Below are 14,171 nucleotides of genomic sequence, written 5' to 3' on the forward strand. Positions count from 1 at the left end.
GCCTTTCCCAGGATTTAGGCCAACTCTACATTTTCCAGATGTGAAAACTGGAGCCCAGAGAGGAAAGAGACTTGTCCAAGGTCACACAGCAGGCAGTGGCAGAGCCCGGCTCCTCCCGATTGCACTCTCAGTATTGTCCCTTCACCCGAAATCTTCTCTGTGGAGTTACGTTCACAGTGTACACAGTGGATCCTTATCCTGAAAGACTTAAGGCACCTGCAGGGAACAAGCCAATTCTGGAAATCCTGGTAATAGAGAAGATTCTAGAAAGGTCATATAGTGCAGCGGCTGCCTCCAGGCAGGCCCCCATTTGATTCTACAAAGAGCAAGGGCCCTGGAGCCTGAAGATCCACTTTAAACTGTGGTTCACCGGGGGCCTTTGGTCAAGTTCCTTAACCTCTTAGCCTCCTTTTCCTGATCTAAAAAGTGAAAACCTTCCCCAGAAAAGAAGTGAGAAGAGTAAGCAAACAGCACACGGAAAGTGCTAGCACGTAGCACGGGTTAAATACATGTTATTTCCCCCTCTTGCCTTTTCCTATTTTAAAAGGCTCCCAGAAAAGCAGATTCCATAAGGTTTTCATTATGAAAGGTATTTACGTGTTATTTATAGTTACAGAAATCTGTGTTACATATTTGCCATTTTTTTCCCACCATCAAATAAAAGCCTTCCACAAATAACAAATCCCTTCTCATGTCGGCTTCTCTCCAGACTCAGCCTCTCCACTGAGCCCAGAGTTTCTTTCCTCTCTTTCCTGTGTGTCTGGCTCATTTCTCACGGGGCCCAGGCCCTTCTGGCCTAGCTCACCTGCTGGTCAGTGCAGCTGGCTCCCTGCATTCTTACGCTCCCGGCCCAGGGGGTCTGCGAAGGCCATGCTCCCTGTCCTGAGAGGCTGGGACAAGAGGAAGGAAGGGCCAATGGCTGGGGCGCTGGGCCAGGCCCTCAGAGCTGGCAGTCACACATAGGAGCAGACAGTGGTTCAAGCTGGAGCCAGTGTCCCAAACTGAACCATGAAGTCCCAGGGGGCCCAGTGGACCCTGGGGGTGAAAATTGGTGAAGAAATTGAGGGAGTTGTGAGCAAGGAATATTGAAGTTAGTCGTGAGGGGAGGGGAGTCTGGAGGAATTTTTGAGCAGGGGCCCTGGTACCCATTGATGCTTTTTATGCCATTTTTCTGCCTTCTTGTCTGGAAGTTCCAGGTTCAATGAAAAGGACTGAAACGGAACAGTTACGTTGGCTTGTAAATGGAAGCCAGCTGGTTTAGAAGTAGTCATCAGCTCTGTCTACCAGGGCGCAAAGGGATTGGGTGTCTTTGTGATGCTCTAGGTCACAGAATCCTGGGAAAAGCCCCCTGGGCTACTAGGAGCCCACTTGGGCCTTTTGGACTATGTATCTGATTTCCCAGGGCACTGGGTCCATTCTGTTTCTTCCTCATCCTGATCTTTTTTTTTTTTTCCTGAGGAAGATTTGCTCTGAGCTAACATCTGTGCCAATATTCCTCTATTTTTCAGTATGTGGGCTGCCAGCACAGCATGGCTGCTAAAAGAGCGGTGTAGCTCCGTGCCTGGGAACCAAACCCAGGCCACTGAAGCAGAGTGCACTGAAGTTAACCACTAGGCCACCAGGGCTGGCCCTATCCTGACCTTTTTCAAGATGGAATTCTAGTGCTTCTGCTTCCCTGGCTAAGTCCTGCCCCATCCCCAGGTCTGACCACCTGGGTCACTGATGCTTGGCCTGGGAACTGAGCTGGGTCAGCTGCTCTGGTGTTAGAATTTGGTCCCCATTGGACTCCTTCCCCTGGTGGAGAAGGTAGATTTCTGTCCTTCATTGCTCTACATATTTGTTGGCTTCCTGTTAACTCCCCTTTCCTCCCAGCATGCCCCATGGTGTGCTCTAAGTCCTCCTATGGGCTGAGCTTGCCATGCTCATAATATTTTTCGGCTGATCTTTAGCTTCTTTTTACATTAGACAGTTTCCATACAGGACAGCAGTGACATAAGGAGATACGCTGGCTGAAGGCAGGGTAATTTGGGTTCAGTCTTGTGAGTGTGTATTTCCTAAGCTAGTGACTTAGGATGTTACTAATTATACAAAGACCCTATATTTGGGATATCTTGACAGAAATAAAATTAAGCCCATTTGTTTCCATCAGAATTTCTCCTATAATGTGCCATTCTGCATTGCAAATCTTCTAAAAGGTCCTCCCACATTCATAGTATTTCTTGTCTGAACTCTAGCTTCCATAATAGGGATTTGCATGTGCTTTGTTCATGGGTGCATCTCTAGTGATTAGAACAGTACCTGGCATGCAATAGGCACTAAATAAAGATTTACTATTGAATGAATCTTAAGCAGTATATTCCAAACTTACATGATCATAGATCTTTTTAATTCTTAAAGCGTCTATACACTTATTCTGGGATGCTGGTGTTTCAAGAAATGCAATTTGGGAAATGCGTTTTCTTTTTTCTGCTAGGGAGCCAGGTAGACTCTTGAGCAGAGGAAGAATGCTCTTCCCACCCCACTCCCACCCGCTTCCGTAAGAGAATATTACACGGGGGAGCTGTGCTTGCTATGAAGGCAGTGATAATCTGCACTGGTCTGCCCCGTCCTGGAATATTATGTCCAGTGCCAGGCCTCAGAAGTGTCGTTGCCAGTGATTGTGCTCTGGGGGGTTCCTGGGAGGGTGGGGAAGGGCTGAAGATCAGGGTATGTGGGGAACAGTTGGAGGTACAGGGGATGTTTAATCTCAGGATGGACACTCTGCTATCTCGGAAGTTCTGTGCTTTGGGGCCCCAAAGGGAAGAAGGACCTTGGGCTAGTGGAGTGAATCTACAGGAAAGTCCATGTAAAAAGGAAATTTGTGAAGCAATAGGGCTTAAGCCCACCTTAGGAACTTCCCATCCCTGAGATGGGCAAGTCGTGCCTGGGAGGACATCGGCAGTAGCTGGAGGCTGAACTGAATGACTTGCAGGGTTTCTGCCAATCTTGGTAGTATGTAATTCTGTGAACGTGGACATTGTGCGGTGGAGGACTGAGCTTGGAGTCTGGAGGCATCTCAGGGTTCAAATCCTGACTGTATTACTTGCTGGATATGCAAACTGAAGCAAGTGACTTAATTTCTCTGGCCCTCAGTTTCCTCATCTCTACCGTGGGTTGTTGTTAGGATCAAATGAGACAACACATGAGTAACTGGTGGCACTCTTTTGATTGTGTCAACTGTCTTATTCACGAGACTTGCTCTGCCTTAAGAGAAACCAACAATGAGCTTTGCTAAAAGAACTCTTAATCACTTACTTAATTGTTTATTAAGATAATTTAACTACTTGATGGGCATGGGAAAATTTAAGGCTTAAATGTTAGAAGCCACCAATGGGAAATTAATGAGCGTTTATGATTAGACTATGTGGGAATAAAGAATTAGCCTTGTGGAAGGGAAGAGGAGAAGATGACTTCTAAAAATTGATTCACTCGTAGAGGACTTCTAGGGGACTCTCCACTTAGTAGGGCGACTCTCTCACCTGTACCTTTGAATCCATGTCTCTGCTTCATGTGGCTAGGTGTTATGTTCATTCATCCTTTTATTCCATCAAGCAATTTTTATTTTAGGTTAAATAGCGCCTTTATTCTAATAAAACTGATTGGGGAATGTATCTTTGGCTCTGAGGCTAAGTGAGCTTGTTAAAACTTCATCTCACAGCTGAATTTCCCCTCCCCATCCCAGGCAGAGCTGGACCACCTCAGGCCTTACCTGAGGGACAACCACCTATCCTGTGACAGAAGTCAGACCAGAGGGAGACTTCTTGAGAAGAGAGACTGGTGCTAAGATGAACATACTCAGTTCCTTCTTCCAAACTCACTAACTCATCCCTCCTCTCTCAGTGAGGTGACAGGGAGTGAGGCCAGCAGAGGTGATGGTGCTGAAATCCCTACCTATGAGGACAGGAGGAGTGGGGACCAAGTACCCAGCAGTTCACAGCTCTTGTCCTGTTATCTTATTGGCTTTATCCATCAGGCTGTGGTCAGGCAGGAGAGGGGCTGGGCCCCCAGGAGGAAGAGGTGATCTGCCTGGGGACAGTCCTTTCCCACCTTCATGAAGCCATTCCCCCAAATGACAACCTCTACTTCTTTGTGGATCCTTCTGGAATCTCAGTGGGCAATTTAGAAGTTACTCTCAGAAGGCTCAGAAATGACTCAAAATATCACATTTATTAAATTAACCCTAAGGAGCTTTTGTAACCAATGCTCAAAATTTGCTTTCCTTTTCTATTTCCCATGCTCAGATTTTGCTCAGCTGTATTATCCGCTATCGTAATCAGAGGCTGCAATACGATTAAATGGCAGCATAAAGATAATCCAAACATACTTGCCAGATGAGAAATATAAAGGCGTTCAAAATTTTAAAATAGCCTCCAATTTCATTTTAAAGTTCCCTGGGAGAAAATAAAATAAAAGGAAAAAAGCAAAAACCTGAATCCCTTTACTCTTAGGAATAATTCAAAGTCCCAAATTCTTAGCTTAATACAATTTGCTTCAGTTTTCTTATTCTGCTCGTCTTAGCCAGGAGGGTCTCATCCCAGTGTGTGTGTGGGGAGCCGTGTTGCCTCGGCAGCTGAATCCAGACCGTCTCTCCAGCAGTGGGAGGGTTCCTTCAGGCCTTCTCAATTTGTACGGCTCTTTCCTGACCGTACTTGGAAGGGCCCGGAGAGGTAGTACCTTGGATACACAGTATTCTCACAGCCCTGCGCCTACACTCACAGGAGTTAAAACAGGCCATCCTCAGTCCTTACAGAGGAATTTCAGGTGAGATTTCTCCTAGGACTCTGCCTGTCGGCCTCCCGAAGGCCTTAACAGACACTCTCTGCAGTTGAGAGAAAGAGGGTGGGTGACAGACACTGTCTTGGTTGCATCTGTGGCAGGATGTCAGTTTATTTCAGTTGTCCACCATCCACAAGGATCTGTGACATACATTTACTGGGGGAAAGCATCCACCATAGGTTAACTGTGGTACGATGTTTACCATATATGGGAGAAAAATGTCTCCTTTCTCACTGAAGGGCATTAGATCCGTTTTTTTCCTCCTGCAAAGTCAGGCATTTATAATTCCTTCACATGGACTCGCTTGATTTGCATTCTTTCCCATCCAGCATTTTCAACGTTTCTCAATTTCTAGCTCCCCTCTAAATGACCTGTTTGTGCCACTGCTTCAAGTGACTTAGGCTGGTGGTCTTCAAAGCACTTCAAATAGTATTGCATTCTCCAGGTTCCCAAAGATTTCCTAGGAGAAATCCTAACAGGTATACCTTTACGGAAGTCAGTTTCCAGATCTTCAGTTTTCATTTGTTTTCTTTCCTAAAAATGATGCTCCTAATAATGCACAGAGTTTTTAATAGCCCTTCTATTACTGTCCAAAAGAAAGGCGGACTCCTCACTCAGCCCAGATCTTAGAGGGCATTGTCCGGCTGTGCAAAAACCTCGCAGTGCAAGCTGGGAAAGAGGAAGCCTTTGTGCATGAACCACGAACCCTTAGGCCTCTGTGAATTATTTCCATGTTTTTTACCTATTTCTGTTGAGAAAGACATTAGACATTGTGTATTTGCCCAGTGTGGGTATTTTCTGAATCCAGATATGTGGTAGAGTATATGTGTGTGTGTGTGTGTGTGTGTGTGTGTGTGTGTTTTGGAGGGGTGTTTATGAAAGTTTCTAATTTATCTTATCCCTTCCATCTCCATTTATTCTGAAATCCTGCATGGCTCTTGAGGGATAGTCTCCTTGGACAAAGCAAAGAAAGCATTGGTAGGATACATCAAACACTAAAAATGGCTTTTGGGGGCACATATTTAAATGCAAGCAATTCCTTTCAGCTACATTTCATGCTCAACCTTAGGATATGTCATTAGCTGGGAAAAAAACGTATTTTTGAAGAGCGAAAGACTCTAAAGGTTAATGATACCAATTCTTTTCAATGTAACTGGAATAGTTTTGAGGACAACCAAATTTTTCAAGATACATTGGATAAAATCCACAGATATAAGTTTTATGTGAATTTTTTTTTTTTCAGATTGGGTGCACATTATTTAAGAAAGCAGTTAAAGCCTATTTTGTCAGGACGTTTTATGTAATATTAATACTAATTTCTACTTCCTGTTAGCAAAAGGTAAAATTAATTGCTAGCAGCTGGACTAGTTATATTTAAGCAGTAAATGCCTTTTCCCTTCTCTAAGTACATAGGGAAGTTTGATCATGAAAGCTAATAAAAATAACTGAATGATTTCTCATATTTTTATTTTCAGATCTTATTTAATTATTCCTTAAAATGAACACCAATGTTCATTACATATCCACAGCTATTTACTGAAGGAATATAATGCCTTTCATCATATTCCTAGATTTATAATTAATTTACAATGTTAGCTACGTATTACTTTGCATTTTTAAAAGTTTAGTAAATTGTTTTATTTTGGCTTTATAGCATATACAAATAAGTCAAATTTTATTTTAGACCTACATTATTTTAATATTGACAGCTTTTAGCATTTTCTCTTAGAGAGTGATTTCCATAATTATTTGTCAGTGTTTTTTAGCATTTCTTGAAAAGTATAGCAAACATTTTTTAATTGGAAAAGAAGTCAGGTCTATATTGAGAAAACGTTAAGTTGACTGAGCTGACCGGCTTGACTAAAAGAACTATTTTTACCGTTAGGTTATAGGGTGGGTATTTTCCATAAATTAAGTCAGCGAAAGCTGTAGCTTCAAGGTTTTGATAAAATGTATTTGAAACACACAAAAATACTTGATTAAAAAATTGTATTGGCAATGAAATTAATAATATTTTGATTTTCCTAATCCTGCCTGAATAATTCGGAAAACCCAAGGTGCTCTAAGTGGAAGAGTGATGGGTATAATTGATAGTTATTTGATAAGTCTTGGTAAAGTACTTTTGGAATTCTTCCCAGAAATTGAATAGTAACTAACAACTCTAGAGATGGGGGAACAAATGCTTTTGTGAGTCAAATGGTTTCCCATCCCTTGCTTCTACCAATTTAGAGGGGTTATCAGCTGGCAGATCATTAAGAACAGTGTTTGATGGATGATAGATCGCCATGTGATTACATAACTCAGAATGTGCTCAAAGCATCGGGCACCTTGGCTGCACAAACTCCTCCCATTGCTCTCTATGGATTTATGGGAACAAGATTTTTCAGGGTTTACATCTAAAAATGGAGCACGTCAATATTCAATCATAGATGCATGAATGAATGAGAAAACTTGAAAAGGATACACAACTTCATTCATCTCAAGATATATTTATAATAAAATTTTCATTTTTGTTTTATGATTATGTAAGTTTAAAATCTATGTTGTTTTGACCAATTATACTGATAATAATTGTAACAGTAACTCAACCAAAAAGAGATTGTTTTTAAACTCTTAGGGCCTTATAGTCACAGGAAACAAAGTGAAATTTCAAATTTCAATGATAAGTATGATAAGGGTGATCAATGAAACACTTTGAAATTTAAATGTCTTACAATGAGATAAATTCTGAGGGAGAATTGGAATGGGATATAAATTTAAGGGTGAAAAGAAAGATGCAAACTGTTCAAATGTTCAAGAAGGAGATTATTAATGTGTTTTTAAGCGGATGATGGTGGTATCAAGTAGTTTTGGTATTTAGATTCCTTTAAATACATCTAAAAGAGTGATGTAATGGATTTATTTTATGTCAGTATTTACAATTTGCTGGAAATTACATCTTTTCCAAGTCTTTTCTTTAAACTTATGATGAAAAATTTTACTTGCCAAATTAAAACTATGCAAGGGGTCATATTTTTTAAAAATTCTTTTAGAGCTAAATTAGAAAAAATTTGGCATAGGATACACAGACATTCTAGTTCTATAGCATGATGGCTCTTGGCCTTGACTCTTGCTAGAGAATTGCTTAGGCCTTAAGACCTCTGTCTTCTAGGGAGACTTGCCTTTCATGCTCCTGAAGTCTGGCCCCTGATGGGCCTACCGAGGACCAGTCCCTCTGCCATGTGCTTCTCGGAACACTGACCTCCATATCTTTTGAATATTTTAGCCTTGAGTAGCATTTCTTTCTGCTGCATCTTTTTCTGCAGTGATGAACTCTGCCTCAGTGTTCTCTTTTCTTCTGTTCACCCTCTGCTCCTTTCAGGGAGCCTCAGCTGACTCTCTAACAGTTTACCCTGCTTCCCATTGGGTCTCTTTCCTTTTCAAACTCATGCAATCAGCATACTTGCTGGATCTGAGCAGCTGTCCCACTTTGACTTCCCTTTCCTTTCTGCCACATCCTTTTGTTTTTCCAAAAAACTCTTTTAGATTTTGAGATTTTAGATTTTGAGATTTCTCTTATTGAGGGAAATGAAACCAATTAAGGTCTGAGTCTGCCCCAAACCTCCTGTTCCAAGAGATCTTATCCATATTTGCCTCCCTGAATTGGATAGTCCCATTCAGGAGATATTTTCCCATCAGTCCTAATTCATGCATTTCTTCAATATGTTTTCTTAGGACACAGGCAATACTATATCCTCATTTTCAAAACCTTTCACCTAGAAATTTATCTAGCCGTCCTTTGAATATTTCATACTGATCTCTATAGTCTTTTCCTGTGTCCTAGACTCTATAAATGTATAACAAACAACCCTAATAGCAATCATTTTTATTATATCTCACAATTTTTTCTTTTAGCTTTTTTATTTGCTGGGGGAGATTTACCCTGAGCTAACATCTGTCACCAATCTTTCTCTTTTTGTGTGTGAACTCCTGCCACCGCATGGCCACTGACAGATGAGTGGTGTAGGTCCATGCCCGGGAACCAAACCTGGGCCGCCGAAGTAGAGTGAGCTGAACTCACTGAGTGAGCCCCACTGGGGCTGGCCCTATATCTCATAATCTTAAAGGCCAAGAATTTGGCAGGGCTTGGCTGAATGATTCTTCTGTTCTCTGTGGCATCAACAGAGGTCATTTGATGGTGTTCAGCTGCCAGGTGGTTTGGAGAGTCTTGGAAACCTTCGTCACGTGTATGGGGCCTTAGAGAGGATGACTGGAAGGAGGGGCTCAGCTGAGAGTATTGATCAGGGACCCCACACATTGCTTCTCCAGCGTGAGTCCCAGAGTTCTCAAACTTCTTACATGGTAGCTCAGGACTCTGCAAAGAATGTTCCAAGAAGCCTGGGTGGCAGCTGCAAGGTTTCTTATGACCTAGCTTTGGAAGTCCTGGAACATTACTTCTAAGTGCTGGTTTCTAGCAAGTCACTGAGACCAATCCAAATTCAAAAGGGAGGGAATTACCTCTCTGTGGAGGACCAGCAAAGATGTGTGGCCACCTTGAATCCACCAGACCCTGTCAAGTCTGCCCACAGTTTCACAACCCTTTTGCATGGCTGGGCTACCCTAACGATGTCTAACTATTGATTCTCTCTCTGAAGCTTTAGGAAGAGGCTTCCCAACATATTCCTGGCTCTTTCAGAAGAACTCATTCCAGGCTGATTTGAGAGCTTACCTCTCCTGATAAATTTCATGTGGTTGCAGTCGCTCTTTCTGATCAAGATACAATTAAAAATCTATCCTCCTTTTTGAATTCTTATTTAGAGCAGTTAGATTGCATGCATCTCCGTAATCCTTTTTTATCACTTTCTTCTGGTCTTCAAGATGTTATTTTTTTGTTTCATATTGGCCCAGCCTGTCTTAAAAATAAATTCCGTCAGGGTCGACCTGGTGGCATAGTGGTTAAGTTTGTGCACTCTGCTTCAGTGGCCCAGGGTTCGTGGGTTTGGATCCCAGGTGCAGACCTACGCACCGCTCATCAAGCCATGCTGTGGCAGCATCCTACATACAATGTAGAGGAAGATTAGCAAAGGTGTTAGCTCAGGGCCAGTCTTCCTCACCAAAAAAAAGTTCTGTCATTCAGCCTAATTGGTCTATCTTCTTTATTTTCTTTCCGTTCTTTCATGACCCTTCTCATGATATAGGCTGAAGCAAATTTTTGAAACTTCTCTGGTTCTTCCTTGATTTCCCGAAAAAACTTGATTTTAGAGACTGTGTTAGTTTGAAGCTGACTCCAAGATCGCATTTGATAAGAGATGCCTCTGAAGGGTGAAGAGGAGGAAGCAGGAACATGCGTGGAAAACCATATTTCAGGTCTGACAACTGAGGAAGAATTGAGTAGGGAAAGACTCGGAACTTTCAAGCCGAAGTCACCCTTTAGAGAGTCCTCTGACCTGCAGTCATGGGCCCACAGGAGTGCCCCGGCTGTGCTCAGTCACAGCTGGGAGTAGCTCAGGGGCAGTATGACCTCAGCAAGAACACAGTGGTGGATCCAGAGGGGCAGCAGCGGGGGCTCTCAGTCAACGCTTCCCCCTGCAGCAGGCGCTCAGGCCACCATAGGGTAGAGCCTCGTAGATGCTAATGGAAGCCGGGATGAAGAACCGCTCTCCAGTTTGCTGAGAGCTGGTAATGCGGCTGAATGTTCTCTTTGTTTTGAGCTCTCCATCTCTGCCCAGGTCAGGTCCTGCCGCTGTTGCAGGAGACGGGTTCTCTGACTTTAAAAACAGGAAGTCGGATTCACAGGGTTGAGCTCCAAATTCACCACTTAGCACACGTGTGACCTTGGTCAGATTTCTGTGTCTCAGTTTTCTCTACCTTGAAGTGAGAGCTGGACGAGACTTCTGAAGGCACCTCCAGCTCTGACGTACTGTGACACTTAAGGCCTGGACGATTCCAGTGGAACCTTTGATCTCATATCTTTCCAAGTTTATCCTTGTGAAAAGGATGCTTACAACTTTTCATTGTCAGAGAGCTGATTCACTGAGACGTATCTGAGGCATAATTACGATATACATGCGTATAGATATTAACAAGAAATTATTCTCAGACGTAAATGGTCTAATATTAGCAGATGATTGCAAAAAGACATTGGGTTTGAATTGGTTAATTTAATGTTAATTTGCTTCAACTGCAAACACTAATCAGGAACATTGGGTAATTACCCTTTAGGTACAGGACCCCAATATGTGAAATCCGCATTTTCACGCAAGCATTAGTGTCACTCATGCAACTGCTTACGGTAATGATGGGGAGAGATTCTAAGAAGCCCATTCATTACAGAGATTTGTATGACAAATCTTGGTTATTAATTTTACCTTTTGTTAAATATCTTACAAGAGGCATCTATCAAATCTTAGGGAATAATTCTTATATTTGATGTAGCTTGATTAAATACACACTTAATCTTAGACTACCATATGTAGAGGATTAGCATATCGTGTGTGTGAAGAATTCTATGAGTTTAAATAAAGAAGAAAAAAGAGAGAGCCATTTACCTTGAGCCTCAAACCTCCTTAATTTGAATTATTTTACAAATGGGGAAACTGAGGCCTACAAAGTTTATCTCAATTGCCTAGGATCACAAAATAATAATTGCTAACAACTTTATTTTGTTTGCGTGTGCCAGGTACCTTTAGACGTTCCTTTTTTTTTTTTAAAGATTGGCCCTGAGCTAATATCTGTTGCCAAGTTTCCTTTTTATCTTCTTCTTCTCCCCAAAGCCCCTCAGTACATAGTTGTATATTCTAGTTGTAGGTCCTTCTGGTTGTGCTAAGTGGGACACTGCCTCATCATGGCTTGATGAATGGTGCTAGGTCTGCGCCCAGGATCCAGACTTGTGAAACCCTGGGGTGCAGAAGCAGAGCACGTGAACTTAACCACTTAGCCACGGGGCCGGCCCTAGAAGTTTTTTATATATATCGGAAAATTTAAGAGATGAATACAACCCTTGTAAGAGATAGACACGGTCATTTCCACCATTTTACAGATGAGGAAACTGAGGCATAGAAAGGCTAAGCTCCTTGCTCTAGGACACATCGACAGAGTGGCAGAGTGGGGATTTGAACCCAGGATGTTTGGCTCTGGAGTCCACACTTTTAACTGTATACATACTTCCTCATCAACGTAGTGTGTTAAAAATGCAAGCTGGGACTAGAACTAAGATCTCCTTATTTCTTTTTAAGTGTCTTCTCCATAATGCCAGGGTTAATTAAAAACAAATCCATTTGCTATATTAAAATATACATGGCAACTGAAATTGCAAAAATGGCTCTCAGAACACCCATGTCGGGAGGCCTTACTTTCTTGCATGGGGCCCCCAGAGGCAACTCTCACCAGCCTCTGTCTCCACACCTCTCAGGAGAAACTCAAGAAACTGGCAGGAATTAGCAGGTAGGAATCATTTATAATCAATGAGTCACATGCTTCAAAGCAAATGGCTGATTATCGAGTGGTTTTAAGATACGTGAAAAGCTTTATCTCAGAAATAAGCTAAACTCTTCTAGAAATAATCTTCATATCTTATTGATTGAAACATTTTCCATTTGCTTTTCTTCCTGGGCCTCCCTGGGTCCTATGTTCGGTTATCCCTGCCCTCTCACCACCAGCCTTGGATCCCTCAGCCTTGATCAGTCCAGCATCAGAGTTATCCACTTTTTGACAGGATGCCCCGTGTTGCTGTTTTAGCCTGGCTAGACACCCCGTGGAATGTCCCTGAGCAGTTAGCTACTCTCGTAGAGTGGAGTGCTTCTCTTGACTCAAGCCCGGAACCCATCGCTCAGCTGGAGTTCCCGTTGGCTGCTAGCCATCCACAGTGAGCTGACTCTTTAGTCATAGCTGTAGCAACTCATTGGTTTTCAACTTGATGGCTTATTTATTTATCTAATGGTTTCTGTTCTCATTAGGAGCCAGTAGCACCACAAAATGGTACTTGCTGGGACCATCAATGCTGAGAGCTGATTTTCTGATCAACTGGAGCAGGGCACATTTGTGGTCCAGACCCCAGGGTTTGAATTTATCCCATATTTCTGAAATGGAGCTCAGACCTCATGCTGACTCGTGTCTTTCCCAAAGCTAGAACCTCATCACCCCCATAGTGGGATGGTGGATGGGACAGGATTATAGATTTAGGGGGCTCCTAGGAGCATGGACCCATTGGTATTCCACTAAGGAAGATGAGCAGAGGGTAGATGGGGGTGAGTAACCATCAGACTTTGCTCTCTTTTCGTAGGCACTGGTGAGAAAAATCGATGCCTCGGACAATATCTACACCACGGAATCCACCACAGGGAACCTGTTCAGCTTGACCCAGGAGGGAGCTGCCTTGTGCCGCATCATAGCCAAGGTGAGCTTCATGGTTTGGGGCCAAAATGACTGGCCTAGGGAGAGTGTGAGGAAACTAGATTGCTGGGACAGCTGGCTCAGGAAGTCTGTCCTGACTCCAGCACTTGCTTGCTGTGTGATGTTGAAAGAGTCATCTCCCCTCTCTGGGCCTTGGTGTCTCCATCTTTAATAGTGGCTGATCCCTCTGATTTTATTCCCTGCTTATCATCTTTCTTTATGAATGATGTCTGTTATAAATATCAACCCTCCTTCTTCATCTCCACATATCACACCAAACCCAAGCTGAATATATCCCCCAACTCAAGTTCTTGGCTGGACCCCCAAAATTCCTGTAGTCACTCCACTACTACATAAAGGGAAGGAAACATTGAAAAGGACAGTGGTTTTCTTCAGTTACAATGGGAGTTGTAATTCATTGGCTTCACGGTCAATTTGCCCGTGCACTTGAGGTCCAAACATTTAGGGCAAATATAGCCAACTGGTAATCCTAGGACCTCACTAGGGTCTGTTTCATTTTCATGTTTTTACTTGAGAAATGACATCATCACTGGGCATAGAACCAGTGATCTAATTGGAAGCAAAGTTGTGTCCTTCAGTTGACTTAAGACACCGGGCACAGGAAGATGCTGCAGCTCGGTGGGTCCTGGTCCTAACTCTGCATCCCAATTCCTCAGGGAGGTTTTGGAAAACCTAGATACTTTTGCTCCACCCAAGATTTACCGAAGTCCTGAGGTAAGATCTGGGAAACTACATTTCAACAAGCTTGACAGGGGTTTCTGAGGCGCGGTCAGACTCTCAGAATCACTGATCCAAGCTGTTAAAGAGCAGGGTAAACGCTTGTTAACTCCGGCGAGGGGAGAGGTCTAACATTTGAGCACTGCTGTCCACCATGCTGAATGCCTCACATACATTATTTCCTTTGCATCGCACAACCATCCTATGAAGTAAGTACCTTGTTGTTCCCATCTGTAGCTGAAGAAAGG

At 42.9% G+C, this 14,171-nt stretch overlaps 1 protein-coding gene across 5 annotated transcripts in view; it reads left to right on the forward strand.

Annotated features, from left to right (window-relative positions):
- The window catches only part of INSC (INSC spindle orientation adaptor protein), a 126,527-nt gene that overhangs the window by 62,779 nt on the left and 49,577 nt on the right, over positions 1–14,171 (forward strand). For all 5 annotated transcript variants that reach the window (XM_070273411.1, XM_070273412.1, XM_070273413.1 and 2 more), the window contains one exon: positions 13,076–13,189. In XM_070273411.1, coding sequence (XP_070129512.1) covers positions 13,076–13,189 — 114 coding nt within the window. The remainder of the gene's footprint in view (positions 1–13,075; positions 13,190–14,171) is intronic.

Source organism: Equus caballus, chromosome 7 (assembly GCF_041296265.1).
Source record: "Equus caballus isolate H_3958 breed thoroughbred chromosome 7, TB-T2T, whole genome shotgun sequence".
Classification (NCBI taxonomy): Eukaryota; Metazoa; Chordata; class Mammalia; order Perissodactyla; family Equidae; genus Equus; species Equus caballus.